This window comes from Diadema antillarum, unplaced genomic scaffold (genome assembly GCF_040938485.1).
Source record: "Diadema antillarum isolate AM-2024a unplaced genomic scaffold, OU_Dant_1.0 seq00001007_RagTag, whole genome shotgun sequence".
In the NCBI taxonomy this organism is placed as follows: domain Eukaryota; kingdom Metazoa; phylum Echinodermata; class Echinoidea; order Diadematoida; family Diadematidae; genus Diadema; species Diadema antillarum.
In genome coordinates, this window is record NW_027271844.1 from 663,895 (window position 1) to 689,429 (window position 25,535).

At 39.6% G+C, this 25,535-nt stretch overlaps 1 protein-coding gene and 1 long non-coding RNA gene across 2 annotated transcripts in view; one reads left to right on the forward strand and one right to left on the reverse strand.

Moving 5' to 3' along the window:
- The window catches only part of LOC139742589 (uncharacterized), a 30,965-nt gene extending 8,836 nt beyond the window's left edge, over positions 1–22,129 (reverse strand). The window contains exons 1-2 of the mRNA XM_071653119.1: positions 21,935–22,129; positions 9,998–10,382 (exon numbers count right to left, since the gene is read on the reverse strand). Of these exons, the coding sequence (XP_071509220.1) occupies positions 9,998–10,369 (372 nt within the window). The 5' untranslated portion in view covers positions 10,370–10,382; positions 21,935–22,129. The remainder of the gene's footprint in view (positions 1–9,997; positions 10,383–21,934) is intronic.
- Positions 14,914–18,047, forward strand: LOC139742600 (uncharacterized). Its single transcript, XR_011711711.1, has 3 exons — positions 14,914–15,042; positions 16,764–16,879; positions 17,939–18,047. It is a non-coding gene; the product is annotated as an uncharacterized lncRNA (long non-coding RNA).
- Positions 22,130–25,535: the final 3,406 nt, after the last annotated feature.

Below are 25,535 nucleotides of genomic sequence, written 5' to 3' on the forward strand. Positions count from 1 at the left end.
CGTTTGTTGATGTTATCGTATGTTTTCACAATAACGAGCTTTAGATCTGCGTCGTGAACGACAAGATGACGCTAATTATGTGAACAAAATGGTGTTCTGCACATGCGCGATACAGCTGTTTCTATTGTCCAACCCGGGAGGTAGCGTGCATAGGCGTTTGCGTCGCAGAGCAAAAACTCGCTATTGTCATGAGCAGTTCAGCGTCGATTTGACAATACGTGAAAAAAAAAACACATGTAAGACCGTCGACATCGACGGGTGTCAATCTCTTGTCAACAGTCCAGTCGCCAGACGGCCATTATAACAATACTAGCAGCACCCGTGGAAATCCACGGGTCTGAGGGGTTTTATTTTTTTTTTCTCATAATACGATTTTGCACATTTTTATTGAAGAAATAAAAAGAAAAGTCTTCTCATTCTTTCGTTAATTGTGCTGTCTTCTAAATGACCACCCTTCCCAGAAATTTTATAATACATTTTTGTAGTATATGCCAGGCGATCCGGTCCATTGGTAGGGATCATTCCCGCCACTACTTGCTTTTATTATAGAACTTGAGTTTCGAGGGGTTATTTGCACCCGTTGAAGTCCAACAGTTGTCTTGTTGCCCCTCACCCCTCCCCCCCCCCCTCACGCACACTCACATTTCCACCTCCGCAGGGCAAAAAACAAAAACATTCAGGGAAAAATTACCAAAAACGCAAATGAGATTCCCCGAAAGTTCTGCCCACAGGTTGTTCCCGTTGAAACGGGAAGATATTAACACTATGACTTTGATTACCCCCTGCTCTTGCATCCACGCGGGCACCCGCGGGAATCCACGGCTGGTCTCAAGGCCTCGGTTTGTTTTGTGTTTTTTTTTTTCATGTTTCTTTCCCCACGTTATGAGAGAAAAATAAGATATTTTCGTCTTCATAATTTTGCTCCCTCCTTGTTGTTTTTAATCACCAAAACATGGCTTGATATATCATATCAATATAGAACTACATCTGCTTCAGATTGTACATTATCATAATTAATATTAGGCCTACAAATATTGCTCCTATTATTGTTATTATTATATCATTATTATCATTATCCTTATTATTATTATTATTATTATTATTATTATTATTATTATCATCATCATCATTGTTATTATTTGGGGAGGGGGAGATCATAGTCATCAGGTTTAATAGGCACCCGTGGGAGTAGGTTCTCACGACCTCGTATTTTTTTTCTTTAATATTTTTCCCATGTTATGGAAGAAAGAAGAATATATACGTCACTGCATTCGTCTTCATTTGCTCCCTCTTTTTTTGTCACCAAAACTTGGTTTGATAGACCATAGAACCACACATTCTATTTCCACTTGCAATTTTAAAAATAGGCGGTCGGCAAAGCGAGGTTTTCCTCTACGTCCGCTCATCTTATGAATATGTATGATTACAGCAGCTCTGCAGTAAACGAATGGACACAGCTGCGCGTGTAATCTGAAAATATATGTAAGGGTACGATCGGCAAATATATTTAGCCGCGTCCTAAACAGTCTGCGTACAATGACACCGGACTTGAGAGCAAACGGCGAGCAAACTAAATGACGTACCTGAGCTGCATATAGTATTCTGCAGTTGTGCAAAATACAATTACATAACCAACGTTCGTTGTTTTCATTTGGGGACGCCAATAATGGCGAACTGTACGTAAATGCCCTTGTAGTCCATGTCACGCACACACAGATTCGTGAAACCATCGTCAATACATTCAGTACACGTAACAGGCGGAGGCAAAGGTACATCACAGAACTATATACACACAGTGTAGAGTGCGTATAGAGTTCTGCGAGGTACATTGTGTGTGTGCGTGCGCGTCCGCCGGAAGATGTCAGAGATTTCGCTGCACCATCATCTTTAGTATCCCCCAGTGTCTCTGCAAGCTAAAAGATGGAAGATCGAGAAAGCAGGAGGCCAGCGCAGGTTCCGTGAATATTGAAACGCTCGGCTCTTTCGTCACGCACAAAAATGCATTATGCATGTAGCTAATTAATTTTTCTTTTTCGTCCTCGACGTCGACACGGAAGCGGAGAGGGGACGAAACCCACGCCATTCGATGTAGGATACTTTCCTGCGGCCGACGGCACCGGTCGCAACTGCCCGGAGCCGACGGCTCGGGAGGAGATAGAGAAACCAGCAACGCCGAAATAAAACAGGAAATACATAAGGCCGCGATAACAACAACAACTTCGAGTATTATAGTATAGGACTAGCAGCACCCGTGGAAATCCACGGGTCTGAGGGGTTTTATTTTTTTTTCTCATAATACGATTTTGCACATTTTTATTGAAGAAATAAAAAGAAAAGTCTTCTCATTCTTTCGTTAATTGTGCTGTCTTCTAAATGACCACCCTTCCCAGAAATTTTATAATACATTTTTGTAGTATATGCCAGGCGATCCGGTCCATTGGTAGGGATCATTCCCGCCACTACTTGCTTTTATTATAGAACTTGAGTTTCGAGGGGTTATTTTGCACCCGTTGAAGTCCAACAGTTGTCTTGTTGCCCCTCACCCCTCCCCCCCTCACGCACACACACATTTCCACCTCCGCAGGGCAAAAAACAAAAACATTCAGGGAAAAATTACCAAAAACGCAAATGAGATTCCCCGAAAGTTCTGCCCACAGGTTGTTCCCGTCGAAACGGGAAGATATTAACACTATGACTTTGATTACCCCCTGCTCTTGCATCCACGCGGGCACCCGCGGGAATCCACGGCTGGTCTCAAGGCCTCGATTTGTTTTGTGTTTTTTTTTTTCATGTTTCTTTTCCCCACGTTATGAGAGAAAAATAAGATATTTTCGTCTTCATAATTTTGCTCCCTCCTTTTTGTTTTTAATCACCCAAACTTGGCTTGATATATCATATTAATATAGAACTACATCTGCTTCAGATTGTACATTATCATAATTAATATTAGGCCTACAATTATTGCTCCTATTATTGTTATTATTATATCATTATTATCATTATCCTTATCATTATTATTATTATTATTATTATTGTTATTATCATCATTGTTATTATTTGGGGAGGGGGAGATCATAGTCATCAGGTTTAATAAGGCACCCGTGGGAGTAGGTTCTCACGACCTCGTATTTTTTTCTTTAATATTTTTCCCATGTTATGGAAGAAAGAAGAATATATACATCACTGCATTCGTCTTCATTTGCTCCCTCTTTTTTTGTCACCAAAACTTGGTTTGATAGACCATAGAACCACACATTCTATTTCCACTTGCAATTTTAAAAATAGGCGGTCGGCAAAGCGAGGTTTTCCTCTACGTCCGCTCATCTTATGAATATGTATGATTACAGCAGCTCTGCAGTAAACGAATGGACACAGCTGCGCGTGTAATCTGATATGTAAGGGTACGATCGGCAAATATATTTAGCCGCGTCCTAAACAGTCTGCGCACAGTGACACCGGACTTGACAGCAAACGGCGAGCAAACTAAATGACGTTCCTGACGTTCGTTGTTTTCATTTGGGGACGCCAATTATGGCGAACTGTACGTAAATGCCCTTGTAGTCCATATCACGCACACACAGATTCGTGTAACCATCGTCAATACATTCAGTACACGTAACAGGCGGAGGCAAAGGTACATCACAGAACTATATACACACAGTGTAGAGTGTGTATAGAGTTCTGCGAGGTACATTGTGTGTGTGCGTGCGCGTCCGCCGGAAGATGTCAGAGATTTCGCTGCACCATCATCTTTAGTATCCCCCAGTGTCTCTGCAAGCTAAAAGATGGAAGATCGAGAAAGCAGGAGGCCAGCGCAGGTTCCGTGAATATTGAAACGCTCGGCTCTTTCGTCACGCACAAAAATGCATTATGCATGTAGCTAATTAATTTTTCTTTTTCGTCCTCGACGTCGACACGGAGACGGAGAGGGGACGAAACCTGCGCCATTCGATGTAGGATGCTCTCCTGCGGCCGACGGCACCGGTCGCAACTGCCCGGAGCCGACGGCTCGGGAGGAGATAGAGAAACCAGCAACGCCGAAATAAAACAGGAAATACATAAGGCCGCGACAACAACAACAACTTCGAGTATTATAGTATAGGATTTCGAAGACACACATATATAAAACGATCACTGTGATGGCAAAACTCCTCAGTTCCCAGGCCTTTAAAACGACGTGAGGGGGAGCTGTAACGATCGAGAGTTGACACGGAGGAGGTTTCACCCGGGGAGATGGTACTTATCTTATTGGTCTCACATTTCTGGCTACATTGAGGCACATTTTGTTTTTTGACGAGTTCACCCATGCCAATGTCAAAGAGCAACGCAAGTTAACATTGTCATGATTGCCTCACGTACTTATCGCACTGTGACGCAGTGTGGCGTCCCAGCGGGTAATGGGAGACAAGTTAAGTGATATAAAGAGGGAAAAGAGAGAGGAATAGGGGGAGGGAAAGGAGGAGGAGGGGAGCGAGGTTAGTGATGGATAGGTGGCAGTAATGGGAAAAAAACGAACAAATCAAACACAGAGAAAGTAAGGCGAAGATCAAGCACATGGTAAACAGCAGGTCGCTGTGGGAAACGCAGTTCGGTGTGGAATACATTGGTGGGGGCAGGGGGTACGTCTTGTTTTACATACGTCTCCATCAGTGGTCGTTCGCTGCAGTCTTCTTGTGTAAGAACATTGAGCAACTTCTAAGCCTATGACTTTGCCAAAGTCTAGCCAACTTTTTTTTCACTTTCTTTTTAACAAAAGCAGTCCCTTTACTATCCCCTTTCTTTCGAGTCTCTGGAAAATTTCAAAAAACAAAGCATTTACGTCATACCAACTAATCTATGTGGACTAAGCCAAATTAATGTCCCGTTAGTGTGGAAGTAGTAGAACATTGCCGCTTATACATTATGCATAATGACTCACATACTGATATATCAAGCAGAGTTGTTCAAGTTATTTTGCTGTAGCTTTTCCTTACACGCTCTCAATCGCGTTTGATGGAATACCACCCATCCCATCTTTCCCTCCCCGCCTCCATCTTCAACTCTACCTCTCCCCCTCTCTTTCAATCTCACCACCTCCCCCCCCCCCCACTCAAAGTCTCTCTCTCTCTCTCTCCCTCTCCCCTATATTTCTATCTCACTACACTCCTTCCCCCCCCCCCATCTATCTATCTCTCTCTCTCTTTGCACAAGATTCTTCCTTCTTGGAGATTTCAGTAGTGTAAATCAGGTGACGATGTAATGAAAGCGATACCGCCATTTCGAGCAGAGGCGAGTCACAATAATATCCTCTGTGTAGTTTTTAAGTCTTTATACCCACCTTAACTTCCGAAACAACCAGCACAACAATCTCCTCCCTCCCTCCCACCTATTTTTCCTTCAAAATACTTTTTATCTCAATAAAAACTTATTAGGCAACGTACGCTCCAGAAATTTATCACTGCAAAACATTTCATGATTTATTTTCTTCATATAACTGTTCCTCAGTATCATACTTTTTCGCCCAATTCTAAACAAGTTGCATGAAAACAGAATGACAACTGATAAAAGAAAAAGCGAAACAAACTCCAGCAATTCCTCGAGCAAAATCCAGTCAACTCCAAGGAATACTGCGCGGTACGTAGGTTCTTGCCATGTGCAAAATGACGCTACTTGAATATGCTTTGTGTCACATCGCTCTGGGCTATATGCTTTTCGCGAACCTTTCCCTCATCCTGACAAAATGTTGGCAGTTTTCCAGTAAAAACTATAGGTTTTCAGTGTCTTAGTAACATGTTGCCAGGATGGGAAGAGGACTGCAGTTTCTCACGTTGAAGAGCGAGGACCAGGGGAGGGAGCCCAGCACAGCAGATGAAGTATCATAGCTCGCAGAGGTCACTGGGTCCTGTCATTACATGTACATGTATCTGTTTCCAAAGGGGATCGAGGTTTCGGTCCAGGGAACACTTCGAAGAACTGACGGAGCACTTAAAGTGTACGGTGACATGGATGAATATTTACTGTAACAAATACTTTGAAGAGCAGATGGCGAAGCATAACACGTATTTTATAAAATTATGTTAGTATACTTTTTACAAGAGCCATAATGGATGCTGTAGAAAGAGAGGAACAAAATATAACATTGGACAGCGCCCTCAGGGGAGTATCGTTGGCCCTTGGCGGAATGACTTTGAATGATCAATCATTTTGCCAACAAGCGATAGTCAGATATCACCATTGTCCCTACGCACAAGGTGACTTGGGTGGCAGAATGCCTCCTTGATGCGATTACCATGATATAGACAGATCCTCAAATTTTGTGTGTGTGGGTGTGTGTGTGTGTGTGTGTGTGTGTTTGTTTGTTCGTTTACTTGGTTGTTAGTGAGCGCTTTTGGGGTTTTGTTTTTGTTTTTGTTTTTGCTGGTTTTTTGTTTGTCTTTTATATTTCGTTCAGTTCGTTCGATTTCTTTACTGTTCAATCTAAAATGAAAAACCTCTTTGAGGCTGCATTCAATTTTGATAGTGGACTGAGAGTTGTTGCACAGGAGAAAGACGTAAATGTAAAATTGTAATCACGTTTCAGTATTATCTTGCTGTTTAAATCTTGCTGTTTATGTTGGTACGTGTAAACGCACACCCGAATCACGAATTCAAACTATTAAAATGAGATTGGCGCATCAGTTCAGTCGTTAATCATTGTCTGCCGTGGATGATTGAATCTAATCGGGAGTACGCGATGATGGTGACTGGTAACATGCAGGGAAGCTTACGCATTGTACTCGTACTTCGACGCTACACACGGTGAATAATAAACGCTCAGTAGCTCAATAAATAAGCTAGTTCGGAGTTAGCTCATGGGCGCATTGGTACGAATGACCTTTCTCTTTTCTCAGTCGGTTAGGGGAACTTCACTAGTTTTAGAGCGACATAATGCATAAGCTTTACATAACAATTTATGGGATTCACAATCCTGTTCAAACAAAGAATAGAGTTGCGCAGACCAGATGAGCAGAACGATCCGTCAATTTACACTTGGGAAAGCATCCATTTCATTATTTTGCATTGAATGTACTGACAATCTCTTTCTATTGATATTGCCAATTACCACTTTTGCTGTCAGGTGGATGTGCTGGCAAGCAGCATTTATAAGTATCTCATGAATAATCATTACATTACAGATGCTTATCCCAGTGAATTTAAAAACCATTATGCCTGTTGGTCCGAATGACCTTGTTTCTGCTCATGCGCAAAGTGGAACTACGAACTGGCTTAACCCTATAAAGCCCAAGCTATTTTGACCCTTCCCAGGCCCAACTTTGTTATTGTTTGATGTTTCATCGTCATATTTGGCACATGGGTAGAGCAACTCATACTCTACGTGACCGCATACTTGAATTTTTTTCAAGGTCACCTATAGAGGCCGCTATTTACCAAAATATAAAGAAATACATAGGAAATATGTCAAAAACATGATTTTTCTGTATAATTTCTTTATCCCCAGTATATATGTCTTATCACAGACAAATATTTTTCATATTTGCCACAAATGATGTGCAAGTCAAAACTCATTATTTGTTATGGTTGAAATTTCTCAAGGTCACCACATGGGGGCGCTATTCATAACGAAGTAAAGAAATACATTATGAGACCTGTGATGTATTGTTTGGGATAGGTACATGCATACTTATCATATTTCATATTCCCATAATATTGGAATTTAAAGTTTGCAGATTGATAATGTGATAAACAAATGATATTAGAGGTATAACTTGGGTGAAGGAATCAAAATGACACAAAATATAACGGCAATCTTTGGAAAATACTGTTATTTTCAAGTATCTCTATTATATCTATTGTTTTATGCTGTTGTCGCAGAAAAACAAAGGAAATAATAGGAAAAACATTTCAGGGCCATAATTACTTCACATTTTGCTTCTTCAGCAAATTTCAGCCAAGAAACGCCCATTTTATACATTATAATATTGTTAATTGGAATTGGAACAGAAAAATACGCAAAATCTGACTGACATGGTTGTCAGTTTATGGTTGCCATGGCAACCAGCAATATCAAATATAGCTAAATTATATATCAAAATGTTTGGAATAAGATTTTAGGAAAAGTCACCAAATTTGGTTAAAATTGGATTAAGGGCGAAGGAGTGGCGAATGAAAATCTGGTAGGGGGCACAATGAGCCCCCCTTGGGCTTTATAGGGTTAAATATTGATGCACGAGGCTGCATTGGCACTTATTTCAATGCTTTGTTACATTTATGCTTTGTTTTTGTTTGTTTTTACGCGACTTCGGAGTGTATATATTTCATGCCATGTCTAAACTATATATCTTTTAGATGTGATACAAATATCATACACACAATGCAAAATTGAGGAGCACACTATACTCTGGGGAGTCGTATACAGGAAGATACGTTTGTATATACATGTAGTTTGATTTGATGCAAATTTCGTTATGAAGCAGTAATATAAGTGTATATAGGCATATTGTTTTCTATCGCATATTTTGTTATACAATTCATTAAAGGGATGGCACAGTGTAGATATATTATTTATTGAGATGGGAATTCAGCTTTTAGGGGGTTTTTTGTGAGATAATCAGAAACCACTTGTGAAATATTAAAGAGCATACAATTCTGAGAGTCCTGAATTCAAAGTTTCTTTATGAAAATAGATTTTGAAATGGATGGGATATCAAAAAAAAAAGACAGTTAAACAAAGAGTTCCTAATAAAAGGTGGGTCTCACTCTTTATTAGGGTCCCATTGTTTTGGATACCTCAGCCATTTCAAAACCAATTGTTTTGTCAAATAAACTTTGAATTCCTCTTAGAATTGTATGCTCCTTCATTATTTCATAAGAGGTTTCTCATTATCTCACAAAAAAAGTTGGAAACCTGAAGCCCCATTTCATTCTCAACCAAAATTATATCATCCCTATAAAGGCAACGAGGGTTATCAGACTGGAGCTTTGGGTAACGTTTTCCTCGAGAGTACGGAACATGTAGGCCTACATAATGTTCCCGAAAACGAAAATTGTCTACTATAGACCGACATGCGGTCGTGAATCAAACTGAACGTATGCAGATGCATTCGCACCGTCAGCTCTGCCCGTGTATACCACGAGACTCACATGTAGGCCTATACATCTCTTCTCTCGGATTGAGTAATCATAGTGATGACGCCACATTGATTTTAACTTCTGTGACTAGTATAATCAGATCTCTTTCTCTTTATCTTTCCCATTATCATAAGAACCCAGATAATGAAACCCACCATTCCATTCTCCTTAACTCTTACCAACTTACCACGATTGCAAGTCAATATCGTCATGATAACTTTACGATGAGAAATAAATCCTATCTTTAATAGACTACTTGTATGATTACAAAGCTATCTTCGTTGTTATACCTCATAGGCCCGAATTCACGAAGGTGGTACAAACGAAACCATGGTTTAAACCATGGACAAAAACCATGGAGCGCCAAGTGTCGCACGGAATATTTCGTTACGAAATTGGTAATTTCGTCGACAAAATGACCGTTTCGTTCACGAAATTATCATATCGTGGACGAAATGTTCATTTAGTTGCAAAATGTTGTCATTTCGTTACAAAATAATCATTTCATCGACGAAAAGACTGATTTCGTAACGAAATATTCCGTGCGACACTTGGCGCTCCATGGTTTTTGTCCATGGTTTAATAAATGGTTTCATTTGTACCACCTTCGTGAATTCGGGCCATAGAGTTCCCGACGCACGCTCCCAATAGACATCTATCTCTCATAGTCTGCTCTATACTCCTAAAACCCGCATCTACTACATTCACCACGACTGCATATCCAATATCGTGGTAGCTTTAGGAAAATGAAGACATCCGTCATGATTATGATGACAAGGCTATGGCTACATATATTACATCACAAAAAGATCTGATCCATTTTCTAATTTAACACCACTATCATGAGCTGCTTAAGGAAAAGTCCTCACTCCTCCTAGACTATACTTACCACGACTGCACATCCAATATCCATGGCAGGAATGAGGGGTCCGATGGTTGCCTCGGCAACGTAGGCGAAGACCCCAATGAGGACAATGACCACGCCCATGATGATCTGCATCACCGCCAGGATCTTGGCCACGCCCGAGTTGAACGACTCCAGGTACTGGCTCTCGTCCTCGTCCCGTCGCATGGAGATGTCGCTGAACAGGCCCTGCCGGAATCGCCCGCCTTTCACCGACCTCGATTTCTGGCCGGAGCTTGCCGGCATGGCGCCAGATTGGTGGAGACCGTAACTCTTCGACGACGAAGATGGTGGATCGAAGAGGATGTCGTTGGTGCCCCAGGGCTCGTGATCGTAGGCCTTGTCAGTCTTTACCATGATGTCGACGTCTCTAGTGTACGGGATCATGATGTCGTGGGGGAAATGGTTGACGCCAGGAAGAATAACGCAGTTGAAATGAAAAGATAGAGATCAAAGCAATGGTTTATGGGCAGCATCAACTGTATCGATCGAAATCGATTCATACACAGCACTAAACGCTAATTATTACATAACTCGGCGTGCATAAAAATACGATTCCGCTTTGCGCGCGTAACCCTCGCATTCACACGGTCGTTAATTATGTTAATGACTTAGAACTGGAGCTCTCGGGGCGAATTCAAATGCTACATTACGACAAGCATTCATGCACGGTCGTGGCGACGTTGACTTTACCACGGTGAATTTACGTACGGTGCATATTATACATTTCTTTTTAATTTTAGGACCCAGGAAGAAGCAGTAAAACCCATACCGTTCACAGACTACATTTCATGTGTCAAGTGGCAGTAGGCAAAATCGGTCAAAAATCAATAAAGAACCCCTATGGCACCGCTTCATTTACTATTCACGCAATTGTAATATCTGTTCGTGCATTCCCTCTAATATGATTTTAAAATCATGCAGAACAGAAACTGACCATACATTATCAGCCGAGTGGATAAATGCACAAACTTCTTTTTTGCAATAAGTATCATTGCTTTATCAAAACTCGCTATCACCCCCCCCCCCCCCACCCCACTCTCTCTCTCTCCAGCTCTCTAATCAAGGTGAACCCAACCAAGTCCACTTGAACCTGATACAGCGATTTCCCGAAGTTAAGGTACGAGATGAATACGAGTACGCCAGAGCAACCGCCTGAAAAAAGCAGTTACGACCACCGCACACGCGAGTGACTTGGACTGCGGGAATGTCAATTCCCCGGATTCTTTGCGCCACTCTCGAGTATGCTGACAACTCATGGTTGCCATGGAGATTGCTCAGGGTCATTTTTTTTTTCCAGCTCCAGTGCACTGAAATGGGCTTTTTCTTTTTCTTTTTTTTTTTACGAGGTAAATTCCACCGCTGTTGAATGACCTGTTAAACAAAGTTCACGGGTTTCGGGCTAAACCCCGAAAGTGGGGCGAAAAGCTGGCAACGGTTTCGCATGTCCACGCACGAGGATTTAAGGTTTGACACGGGAGAAACATATGGCTCTTTTCTCGAGCCATACCTCAACATGAAAAAGAGGTTGTTATCGCCTAAATGTTCTATATATATTCCCCTCGACTACATTCAAGCTTGTTTGATTCTCTTGACTTCATTTTCTCTGAATTTCACCAAATCCTGTCTGTCTCATTTTCTTTCTTTTCTCTGATATTTCCAATCTTCCGCTATCTCATCATCCCCTAGCTTCCTCTCCTACCTTTTGTTAGCTTCATCTCTTATTTTGTTTTCTTCTGCTTCTATTCCACCTTCGTATTTAGCGTCATCATCCTCTCCTTCTTCTTCATCCTTGTGATCAGCATTTTTTCTTCTTCTCCTTCATTTTGGCTCCATCTTCTTTGTCGTCATCATCTTCTTCTACATTTCTCTCCTCTTTCTTCTTCTTATTGTAATTAAAAATGCTGTGCTTTTTCTTCATCCTGCCCTGGCTTATGCTAAATTTCTGTCCTTCTCTTTCTTTCGCCGTAGTTTGTATTTCGTAGTGGCGTAAGCTTCTTTTCTTTTCTTTTCTTTTTTGAGGGGAGGTATTTTGTTGTTTTTTCAAGGGACGCGCAAGTTTCAAACATAAGTGGGTCCCCCATTTTTCCCAGTATTGCAGAAAATGTTCACAAGAAAGCATGAAGGATTGATGTAAACTTCATAGAACGTCTGGCCAAGCGTATGTTTCAGTCTTCTTCTGCTTGAAAGTAACATAAACTGTGAAATGAAATGAGCTGAATTGAATTATCAATTTCATCACTACTGCAAGTGTCACCAATATCATTATAATTGCTACCCTTAGGCCTACTTAATTCATTTTCCAAAGCAACATCACCAATAATCCTAAAATCTGACATGATCATTTAGTGAATTGCAGGGATGGTCATCATCTATACAACATGTTGTTCGTTAGTGAACAAGATCATACTTTTTCAGACTCATCTTATTTTATCCCATTGCTTTCTTTATAAAATCCTCCCCCTCATGTATTTCCCCTCCCAACCTTACACTGTTAGAACGCTGTGTAAAATTTCGTTGTTTAAAATATTGTTGTTTAAAATTCTAAACAATGTTGTTTAAATATAGAAAATTGGAGCTTGATTGCCTTAAACAGCGGTTGTTTAAAAACAATTCGGAATGATTGTCCAAACAATTAAACAACGGTTGTTTAGAAATTGATGGGCAAAAGTCATGTGATAGTCATGAACCAATCAGCGGGCCTGCATGTATCCTTCGTCGCAATCGATCGCCGCCGGGCGGCCACCGCGCCTCATCTCACACACACACGTACATCACACGTTTATGTACGTATAGCTATACAGTAGCGCGGCTATTCATCATGATGGACGGCGGTGACGATGACTGCAATGCAGCTATATGGAGTCACGAACATTCTCAGCAAATGGGGTCTAGCTATAGAAGAACTTTGCCAGTCATTCCAAGGTATTTATTTATTTAACTGATAGTTACATCGCTTCATGCCCATCTGTAATTTGCATGATGTATGAAGCTAGTCACGGCTCACGCTTTGGGTTCTTGGCCGGGCTGCGCTATACGTCTCGCCTTCATGCATGTAACGTAATAGATCTAACAAACTGTTAATGTTAACGTTTAACGTTAAGTTAGGTCGTCTGTACCGGTACGTACATTATGTTTTTCAACCAACTCGTGCTTGTATAAACACTTGCATAATTCAATCCTTACATACATTTTCAAAACTTCACATAAAATACGAATTTCTTTTACAAAAACTAATCATCTAAATCAGCGTACGGAATATTCCCATTGTTGACACAGTACAGTAGCCTATTCACAGTATTCTAAGTTGTAACAGGCACCGTATCACATCATGCACAAGTATAGGCGCAGTGTCCGAGTTCGATGATGTAGAAATCTAACAAGTTAGTTAGGCATAGGGTCTATAACGTGACGGATAGGGCCTAGCTAGGTAATGCTAGGGCCTAGTCAAGGGCTAGGGCCTATATTTTAGACTGCTAGTGCTAGTGCTAACTAAGTTCAATTACGCAATGACCTGTCTCGATCATTTCCTACCTCATAATTTAGAACTTTTATGCCATGGTCGGCTGTATGATAGCCCTACTACATCAACCACCCTCTTGTAATAACCCGACCGTGTATTAATTGGCGCACTGAACGCATACAGAGTAGTACTATAGTACGCACTTCACTGCACGCAAAGCACATAAAAATGGATTGGCTTTGACTGTTGATGAGGATGGTGTGGGAAAATGCGAAAATTCACCGTTCATTAACAAAGTTAATGGTTTTAATCAAGGACAAAATTTCGAATGAATATTTTCACCGAATCGTAATGTAATGTCTATGGAAGTTTCTAAAAAGCTTCGTACAACACGGTGTTCAATACAAGTCGGTTTGCGTGCATTGTCAATGCAAAAACAGCGGTCGATCTCAAGGAGCGTTTAACCGCGGGGAGCTGATGTGACGAGGCCACGCAAGTTCGATGGCGATATTTTTGCACTGAAACTTCGAATCGAAAAGGGAACAAAGGCATTTGATAGCCTAGCTCTGGATTTTCTCAATCACGTAGGTCAAGTTCTTTGCATGAATTTCAGTGTTAGGCGGTTGATGAGTAGTAGGTCCATGCAACCGTACAACCAAAATCTACTGTAAACATAACGAACCCCCTATAAAATCCAATAGTAAAGTGCAAGTTCTGCTACTTTTGCTGGAGCAATTCATTCTTTACTGAGCATCATTGCCATCAATGATGCTCGATGAATTAAGGTCTACGTAAGCTTCCAGTAGAAAAAAAGGCCTAGAACCCCTATAGAAAATGAAGATAAAGACAGAAAACAGATTGTGGTGTTTTTAACGCACAATATAGTCTATGCACCACATGTAAACTTAATGCCTGTAGTAATATATACATGTACCACCTTAGTAGAGTTCTATTTGTTTCGTGTAGGTAGGTGGTTTGGAACCAATTTTTGGCACTTTTGTCACTTTCGAATAAGTTTCTATGCAAAGATTAGGAGCTTTCTTCTCAGTCTGTCAAGATTTCCATGCCAAACGAAGCACATTGTGCAAATTCACACAAACTTGTGAGAAAAATGTTTATAGAATGAACATTTTTGCAGAAGCTAATGATCATGCATAATTCACTCCATCATTTATGTTTTTGTTATTACTTGAGTATTATATTTTTTTCCATTTGGTTTATAGCATTCTTTCTGGGCCACCCTTAATATGATTACAAATGCAATCTTGTTCCCTAATTTGTACAGATCAAGCAAGACTTCAGCCAGGAGATCATGGCTGAAGACAGGATGTTTGCAGCATGGCCATGTATGCTGACAAAGTACTCTAGTATGGGGAATCAAGATGTCCATCGTAGCAAACGCTGCTTATTCGTCACATTCAGCCAGGAGATGGCTGAAGACAGGATGTTTGCAGCATGGCCATGTATGCTGACAAAGTACTCTAGTATGGGGAATCAAGATGTCCATCGTAGCAAACGCTGCTTATTCGTCACACGGGTGACACCGATGCCCTAGTGATTTCCCAAGGTACATTTTAAATAGTATTGCTCTGTGTAGAGATTTTAATCTACAGCCCCAGTACCACCCTTTCCTTTTTTGCATTTGAGTTGAGGTGAATTTATTAACAACATTAACAAAATACTTACAGTATGTACATGACTATAAAAAAAAATTGTTAGACCAAGAAATTCATTCAATGCTTGTTAATTAATTTCTAAGACTTTCGCAAAAACCTGCAAAAACTGAAGTGGATCTGTAATTTCAAAGCCAATATCAAAGAGATCATCCGGGCTCTTGATGACTCTGCTTTGTCCATCATTCAACTTGCATGTCATGTTCCCGTATTTGGTTTTGTTGCCGATTCGACATCATGAGCTTCCTTGGCATTTATCATGCACTGATCGAGTGACATATTGCATGCCTTTAGATCTTCATTGATGTACACACTTTTCATGTTCTCTTTTCCTTTCAGACTAGAATGCCCAGAATACAGTTTGTTCCTTTTGTTTGCAATAAAGTGGACTTTGATCTGCCTGCTCTTTCCTTCTTGCCTTTTCCCCAAGATGATGACAAGATCATGAAGATGAGATGTCCTCTTTCCAAATGTCTAAGCCAACTTCCTTGGCAACATTTGACTCGCCCTCAGTAAGCTCTTCCTCTGTCTCCTCAGCCCCCTCTGGCAGGCCAGTCAGGCAGAGATTGTCCCTCCTTAGCTCATGTTGGACCTCGTCCTGCTGGAACTGAATCCTCAAGAGATGACATGTGGATTCAGAACATCTTTAATTGTGCTCATACAAGCTTCTTTCGCTCCTTGTATCACATGCGGTAGTGCAGCTTTAATGACTGTAACTACAGCTTGGACAATTATTTGGGAGAGGCTGTCTCCTGCCCCTCTCTCACATTATAGCACCTCACGGCCACACAGTTCATGTACACTGAAACTTCTGGACGGTTTGTCCTTGCCTCCTTCATCTACCATTCCCCTTTTCTTCTCCACTACCTGATCAACTCACATGATAATCAAGCTTTTGTCATTATAGGATAACATTAACAGAGAAGTCTTTTATGAACTATTAAAGTTTTTGCATTCTTTTTCCTACTACTTGGAATAAAAATCACTGGACCTTGAACATCCCTTGCTCTTGCTAATCTAATTAAGATATATGCATATTAACTGATCTTGCTTTATGCAATGCCAGAATATGACATGAACCTCCTGCAAAAGCCCAAATGTCATTCATATTGCAATAGTCTTTGTTAAGCACTTAACAGTAGTGCAAGATTATTCTTATTAAGGCACTGGCTGTCAACACCATTCAACTTTCTTTCATCCAAGTTCATGGTAACTCTGATTGCTGCTTTGTAGAATAGCATGATGATTATTACAGCATTATAATTCTAATGCTTGGCCTTACAAGTTTGGCTCTACTCATCCACAATTACTTGCCCGTCTTGGTAGTAAATGCCGTTGCCAGAATCAGTCCCTCATTCAAAATGTGTAGTATTTTCTACAATACCCTCCAAACAACTTTAAAACAGCCCCCCCCCCCCCCCCCCCCCACACACACACAGTTAGTAATCCTGGTTGCAATCAAGTACAATATAAGTACATAAGCTAGCATCTGAATATGAGCTGATACTTGTCAGCATTTCTCTTTATCAGCCTTGATTGTGTTAATATTTTTAAAGGGTATATTTGTACTTATCATTCAAAATACTCCCCCTGTGTCATACATTTTGCTCCACAGAGGAAAAAGAGACGCTTGCATTCAGCATGCTGCCGCTAGTTTGCCGAGGCTGGACTGCGAGGGTGTGGGGCAAGTGCTCCTTTCAGGAGTCAGAGTTATTCTACGACTTTCAACCTGTAAGTACCTAACTGTTCGGAGGCTAATCTTCTAAAACAAGTGATGTGTTGCCCTCTTATTAAAATGATGAGATGGACTTTGACATTGCAATACAAAATATAGAAATCATCAAGCTGTGGTCCATAGTTACAGAAATTCCCAGTTTATGCTGTTTCATTTGTTAGTTTAGTCCATGGATTCTACATATTTATGCAAATTTACTATGTTGCTAATGTATGCTGTGAATCACAATAATTTTTTTTAATGAAAAAAAAATCTTATATTACATAGTCAACATACATATTTACTTTATTTTGTGCCTGACTGCTCAATCACACACTTGTCCAATATCAATATGTCCTTTTCATTTTGATAAAAAGGGGAAAAAATTCGCATGAAATGCAAAATTGGTCCCAAATGTCGCCAATAAGGAATATTCCATTCATGAATAAATATTGCACTTGACTTATGGTATCATTATATTCAGCAAGATGCTGGAAATATATCACATACCACTCATATACATCCAATGTGATACAGGGTGTCTCCCCCCCCCCCCCCCCCCCATACCAAAAAGAAAAAAAGACCTCGCATACTCCTTAATGTTCCTACAATGTAAGTGGACAAAATTGATATACTACTAGTATTGGAAAGAGTAACTTACCCAAAATAATGAAATGCAATTCAGAAGTAGTTTTTGTTTGATAATACTTTTTGCCTGGGCTTGCCAGCAATAAAATTAATTGCCTTTCAGAAGTTCCCATAGGCCACACAGTTGAAAATTCATTCAGCCAGGTCATGGTTAGCCCTTGCAAGAATAGAAAATGTAATACATGGATGTTATATACTACATAAAATACCCAATTTAGGGTATATGTTTGCAAATGAAATGTTGCAGAATTTGGCCAGGCACTTTATTATGAACTCTACCTTGAACACTGGAGAGGTGTGGGAAATATATCTGTTCTGATGGACTTCATTATACCAATGCCTCAACCCAACACTTCTGCGTAGATTATTTCAAGATTTTATCGAGATATATATGCATGTTTCTTTTCCACTTCCATTTCATTTTACAGGAGGGCACAGACCTGGCTTTCTACATTGGACAAATTGACAGGAAGCAGAGACCACAGCCCTTCATCTTGCTGATGGGAGGATCCTGGAAGAAGCCACTGCAAACCTTTGTCATTAGGAAGTTTTTGCTACATGACGCGAAGACCGAGAATACGAGGAAGCGATCACTTGTGACAGTCTCCGTACTCTGACTCCCGTCCCCATATCTATGCAGTTTCGCTTTCCTGTACAAGACGGAGGTGTGGGGACAAGATCACTGATTGGTTGGCTGACTGGCTGGCTCACTCCTGCCCAGCATTGGGACCGAACGCTATTTGGCCAAGTACCGTACTCGTTTTCCCCCGGACGGGACCTCCCTCAGATTTGATCATGTGCAGAAGCAAATTTCGCACAAGACACGCTCAACTCCCGGCCGCGTTGTGCTTGCGAAAACTCCCTATTGTAGAGAGACAGGGATTCTTGTTTCCAACTTTGACAAAGGCTGTGGACTGTGCATTCAAAGTGCATTATGTCCTAGATGTAGAGTACCAGGCTCAATGTTTTGCTGCCTGGCAGTTCTTGGAGACAGTTGTGTACAAAATGCCTGGTAAAGTGACGTCCAATTCTGTGAGAGAGATCAGGACATACCTGAACTCTTCAAATCAGGAAGATTAGATGCGTAGAATGAGATTTTCATGGTCATCAGAAGTTTGATTGACAAAGTTGACTTTTAGGTCATTCGTCAAAGCAAAGGTTTGGTATCTATGTTTTATTTGTTTATAACTCAATAAGTAATGGATACATGTCACATGGAAAGATCAAAGGTCATGAGAAGATTGTTCTATTAGTGGGTAATGTTGGCCCTTGAAAACTTGTGATAAAGATGGGCTAGAAATGAATTAAAAAGGGTATTTTGCATAGTAGTGACTTAATGAAATATTGGGCAAGATCTTCACAGGTTTATACTGAAGCATGACAGTCAATTTTCAGAAATATAGCAATTGTGAAATTAAAACCTCATATCTGTTGAGCATAATGGAGGTGACACTCTGTACTGAATGTGGCCTTCATAAAATTCAGGATGAACTGCGTTTCGTAGAATGTATATTTCCATTATGAATTTATTTCATTGTATATAGAGTAATCTTCATTACTGCCATCTCTATCACAGGAGTGACAGAGATGATCTTTGCTGGACAGATGTGCTGTACTTGGCACATCCCAGTTATGAAAAAAACAACTGTATGTGTTGGTAGCAGGTATGACTTCTCAAATTACACCAGTAAACAGGAGTAAATTTCATTATAATTACAATGTACTGTATATGTTATTTGGTCTGTTCAGATATGCTGAATATGGGTATGGAGTAGAATTTTCACAAGAGATAAAACTTATTTCTTAGTGTGAATGGTTTCTCCATCTGCAGTATATTTACAGTCATCATTGAACTGTCAAGGAAATATAATCTAATAACCCCTGACTTACTATTGCAGATGTTCCCCAAAAGCATTGCAACTGAAATGATTCAAAATGTTGTTACATCAAATTGAACATTGTTAAAAATGATCTAGTTAATAGAGAAGCTGTGTAGTGCAATACCTTCAGTAATATTTTCTTAGTGGGGCAACAAAGTACAGTATTGGGACAGAAAAGCAAATCCTTAGAGGGTCATTCCCTTATGCTTCGCTTATGAGATTTCCAAGCGCATGTAATAGTGACAAACACTTCAAGAACAAAGTCAGTGGTTCTAAGAAAATCAGATAATTATTCCAGGAAATAAGACTCATTCAAGATTTATCTTGTCTTGTCAGGGTATGATCACTATAAAACTGGATAATGTGTCTGTAAGGTGTGCATTGGACTGTAAAAGCATTCTGAAAAATTACATTCTCTGTGTACTGTTCATTCAGTTAGCCCTTTCGGACCGATCTGAGGGCAACTGATGGTCCCCATGCACCCACACAATATGAGAAATGAAGCAACAAAATATTCAATGTGGCACAGGTATAGATAATCTCAAGCTGAACACATCCGTGTTATGCATAATAATTAATTCTTTGATTATTGCATGTTTCAAATTCAATTTGCCATTGCAGTTTAGTTGAAATATTGTGAAATGTGATTTTTACGGCATTAAGCGCCCCATTTGTATGTAAGTGGAATCAAAATGTACATTTGACAATACACTAATCTTTAGATGAGTCGAGGTCAATTCAGCTGGGAAATCACTTAACTCAAGCATAACAAAAGCTTGTGATTTTTCCTCTGCAGTCAAACTGCATATTTTTACTAAATCTGCGCAAGTCGACACATTTTTCTCGGTTCTCAAGAACTTCGACTTATCAAAGGTTAACTGTATAAGAAGAATTGTTACTCTGTATATATTCTGAAAATGAATGAGACAATTCTTGATTGGCTCAATTTGTTATTTGTAATAAGTTTGCACATCGATGGACATATTGACCAATTGAAGGTTTTCTAATGATACGATGTCAGCAATATAGACAGTGAAAATGTGCTGAAATATATAATTGGCCAAAAAAATAAACATTTGTGTTATTGTGCTTATATACAAGTGAGTTGTACAGTAATATGGGATTAAGAACTGTTTAAATTCTAAACATGAATATTTAATATTTGCTTTAAACAACCCAGTTGTATAAAATTACTTTTAAACAACCCGGTTGTATAAAATGACTTTTAAACAACAGTTGTTTAGAGTTTTAAACAACTTTTTTTAAACAACTCAGTTGTATAAAATTACATTTAAACAACAGTTGTTTAGACTTTTAAACAACTTTTTTTAAACAACCCAGTTGTACAAAATGACTTTTAAACAACAGTTGTTTAAATTTTTAAACAACTTTTTTAAACAACCCAGTTGTTTAAATTTCTTTTAAACAACAGTTGTTTAGAATTTTTAAACAACAAAGGGTTAAAAGTTTAAACAACTACGTGTTGTTTAATTTTTAAACAACAGTTGAGCGATTCACCGGTTAACTTGTGGTTGTTTAAAATTTTAAACAACCTTGTTGATTTTTTTCTAACAGTGTATGTTAAGTTACAGTTCTCAACAACTATATAGTTGTATGTAGCCATCCATTTATTATATCCATCAGTTCAAACTGTTTGAATTACAGGTCGCAATTGCTGCACGAAGAGAGTTCACTGGCAGATAATAAACATATATAGTAATTGACGTTAATGTTTCTGCAGATACATAATGAAATCTATATCAATAGGCGGTCAAAGGAAAGAAATCACTCATAGTCCACATTTCGCACTATAAATATTTTATATGACACGTTTAATATGGGGGTTTACTGCAATTAAGAGCAGAATGCGGTGTCTTTCGTGATTTATGAATCAATCACACACTGGCATAATTCCCTTTACCATCACCATGACATTTATATCGCATAATACCACGTTGCAATATGAATCATAAGCTCTTCTCGAAATATTTGTAACGGCATGACTGTTTTCCCATTAATACGGGTAGCCTACATCTGCATTCCTTGAATCAGGTATACCTTGGGCAAAAATCCCTCGGGGCCAGAACGTTATCAGCTATACGACTGGCTGACATCGTCGAAAGTAACATTCACTTTTGTCACGTTTATGTCTATTTGACCTTCTTTCCAGCGTCAGGGTGCTAACATGAACTCCATAAATATGACTCCGAATACTTAATAAACAATTCTCTGGACGCGTCTTTCATCGCCGTGAATAAAGACGCAAAAGTGCGCTATACGCCATAGAGACAGAAGAATAGGAAAGAAAGGGTGAAACTAACTGTAGCAAAAGGAGCAATTGATGAGGTTGAGGTAGGGGTAAAACACTGAAGCCCTGATCAGTATAATCTTATTGATTTTTCTCCTGTGAAGAAATCAGAGATCTAAAGTTGTGGAAGTTGTGGAAGTGTACAATGCATTCACGACAAGTGTTAGCTAAGCGCCCCCACTTCCCCCTATCGCCAACAGACAAGCCGAGCGACATTCCGATGTTTCGATACATACCAGCTCTCTTGACTTCTTGACCCGCGGAAAGTTGTGGAGTCCTACAAGGCTTCGTGCTGTGAGGACCAGGCAGGGTGTCAGTGCTCGCTTCCCGCGTGAGGTGTCGCCGGGCTCTGGGCGGGGTAAAGGCATGGGATGCGCCACGCCGTGGATTTCGACCTAGTCCACGATTTTTCCAGCTGTCTCTAGTGAAGAAACAAGCACCCAGAGTGTTTTCCGCGACACCTCAATGCCAGCCAAACTTTAGGTGGGGTTAAGGTTCCGTATTACGCGCAATTGTGTTCAAAATCAGAGTTACAACACAACCTACAGGCAATCACGCAATCCTCTTTTGTATAAAGTCACTAAAGTCGTGTTTGGAAAGTATCTCAGGCGTACAGTGGAAGTTGCATACCAATCCCGAGAGTTCTACATGGACTTGTGTTCAGTGAGAGTTTCTCGCGATGCGATCGCCTAACAGCCTGAAGACGGGGTTTAGTGAGGATAAGGATCGAGAGGTGAACCCGTAGGTGGATGCCTCTTGGTCTATCTTCCGGGTCATCTGTCGTTTGTTTTAGTTTCCTGTCTTACTTTATTTGTGTCCCAGAAATTTTTCACCCCAATCATGCTTCTTTCAAATACTATTTTCCCCCCGGAGATGGATTATTCCTGTTCTTAGCACAATGCAATTATTTCCGTTTCGTCTTTTGCAGGGTAGCAGGCGAACATTGCACTTGACAAGACAGTGTAAAAAGATAATGATACTTTCGGGATCAATGAATACTAGAATCCATGGTGAGGAATACAAACAAGAATTATAATAATGATAATAATAAACCATTTTTATAGAGCGCAAATTACATTCAAGTCTCTAAGCGCTTTTAGAAATGAGAAAAGACAGATTATACATGTGTAAGAACACACAATACAAAGTAGAAAATTACGTATATATCAACTTAAAACACATCATTAAACAATTTACAGAACAATGGTTACTTCACAAACAAATGAGACTTCGATAAAGACTTGAACTGATCTAATGATGAACATTCTCTGATATCATTGGGGAGCTGATTCCAAAGTTGAGGTATTGCATATTGAAATGATCGTTGACCGTATGACTTAGTCGATACATTAACCGGTTTTAACAATTGTTTGGTGTTTGAGCGAAGTTGTCTGGAAGGTTGATATTCTTGGAGGAGCTGTTGCAAATAATGAGGAGCTAACTGATGTTGACATTTATATGCAATTACAAGTAACTTATAAACTAACCTATCTTTGACTGGCAACCAGTGCAACTTGTGTAATATTAAAGAAATAGAGTCATGTGTGTGAGTTTGGGTAACCAATCTTGCAGCTGAATTTTGAATTCGCTGCAGTCTACCTAACATTGAATCTGACAAACTATATAACAATCCATTACAATTATCAATTCTACTCATTACAAAAGCATGTATAAGCCGTTCAGTCGCACATTGATCAAGATAACGTCTAATTGAACCAATTCTCTGTAGTCCAAGTGACGCTGTACGACATATACTGTTAATATGATCAATCAAAGTCAGTTGATCATCAAAAAGAACCCCTAAATTGCGTGCACATCTAGTAGGACGAAGAATAAACTCATTGAAAGTTATCGGAGGAAGCAAACTCCTTTTCCTGAAACGTGAACATATATGAAGCAATTCAGTAGCAATTGGCCCTATGTCATTTACAAAATTTTGACCAATGTAAATTTGTATCGTAATGTGGACTAATATGATGTCAGAACGTGTTAGTTCATTTACTGAAATTGTCGTTTTCCATATGACATTAAAGATGAGCGGAACACACACGCGCACTCATACACATATAGACTTTTGACTGAAAACATATTATGCCCTAAACGTGATATCAATCCTATTGAAGAAAAAAAAGGCAACTGTTAAGGGAACATAGAGCAATTACAAACCAAATTACACCAAAGAATATCGCGGGAGGGGGGGGGGCGCAACCACGCTTCAGGGTGGGGTGATCCTGGAAATGCCCATACCCCCCCCCCCCCCACACACACACACACACATGCGTATACATCAGAAAACGTATAAACGTATTGTGTATACGCGGCAACCGCTAATATTGAAGCATGTTCCTCAAACAAATTAGTTTTTTTTTTCTCTCCACTTAATCGTTTTAGTAAACACAATATTATTTTTTTTTTCTTGTTACTACGTATACCTTATGACTATTTATCAATTACTTACCAAACTGATGCAATAAACCTGTTTAGAGAGAACAGGGAGAACAACCAGCCGGCCTTAGCTTTAAGAAATTGTTGTTTACTTGTATGAAGTTGTTCTTACAATGCAAGAGAGCAACATCACTCAACTCTGTGAAGTCGTTTGGCGGAAATAACAATTTTTCAAGTTCGTCATAACCATGTAATCCCCTCAAAAGTCCGGTCAATGCACCGCTGATCCACTTGGTCACCGCTGTTTCGACGATAAAAGTCGAAATCCAACTTTATGGTTATAATGGATCATATTATGCATGTTTGTTTTTTCTCCATTCATCCACCGTAAATCAAGTCCCCAATATCTGTAATGATAGACAAACAGCACTAAAGAACCTAGTTTGAAAATACTTTCACAGTCGACTCTCCGTAGTCTTGTTCTCAGAATACTGTCTACTTGCCTCACTTCGTTTATATGAAAAAAAAATGGTCAAACTTCGCAGCACCAAAGTAAGCAGGACCTCTCGATTCGTCACTTATTGCGGTCATGTCAATTATACGCTTAACATTCACCGCTCCTTTTTAAGCCTACAATGCAGATGAATGGATTAAAAAAGAGACTTCCTAATCTATCTTTTATCAAATCACATGTTGATTTCAGAACTGAACCAGTGCACCCGCGAAATGCGAGTATTATATTTATTGTGATCACTGATTGGGGATAATGACATTTTAAAGGAAACCAAAGGCCAAATATAAATGTTGATTGAGTGAAAACAGCAATATCAGCAACATCAGTAAAAGTTTGAGGAAAATTCAACAGTCGATTTAAATGTTATTATCTTTTGAAGTTCCAGTGCTGTAACCACAAAATAAGGACAATATTATGCTTTATGACGTCCATTTGGATTACAATGTGAAGAAAATAATTATACAGAAAATTGAAAAAAAAATATTTGCTCTTCTCTCAAAAGGAAAAAAAAAATGACTTGCATCTTTCAGAAAGCGGGCCGGGGGATGATGTCAGTGACAATCCAATCGAGAGAATGTCTCTTTTTCAAGGAAAATTTTTCGAGGAAAATTTCGTGAAATTCTACTAAGTTTTGTATATTATTGTCCAAAATGACGTCATGAAGCGTGGGGTGTCCTTTGCCAGTGATGGCGGCACCGAAACTTACAACGTTTGAATCGATTGTCCGATTTTTGTCAAACTTTCAGTGATGTGTTCGATAGATATTGGGATTTGGTTTCCTTTAAACAAGATTTGATTTCATTTCCAATGACAGCAGTATACTATAGCATGACTTATCATAATACCATGCGAAGGTCATAATCGCTGTTATATGAAAGATGAAAACGCACTGATCATGAATGCCAGAAATTGTATAACGGAAATAAAAACTTTTCCGA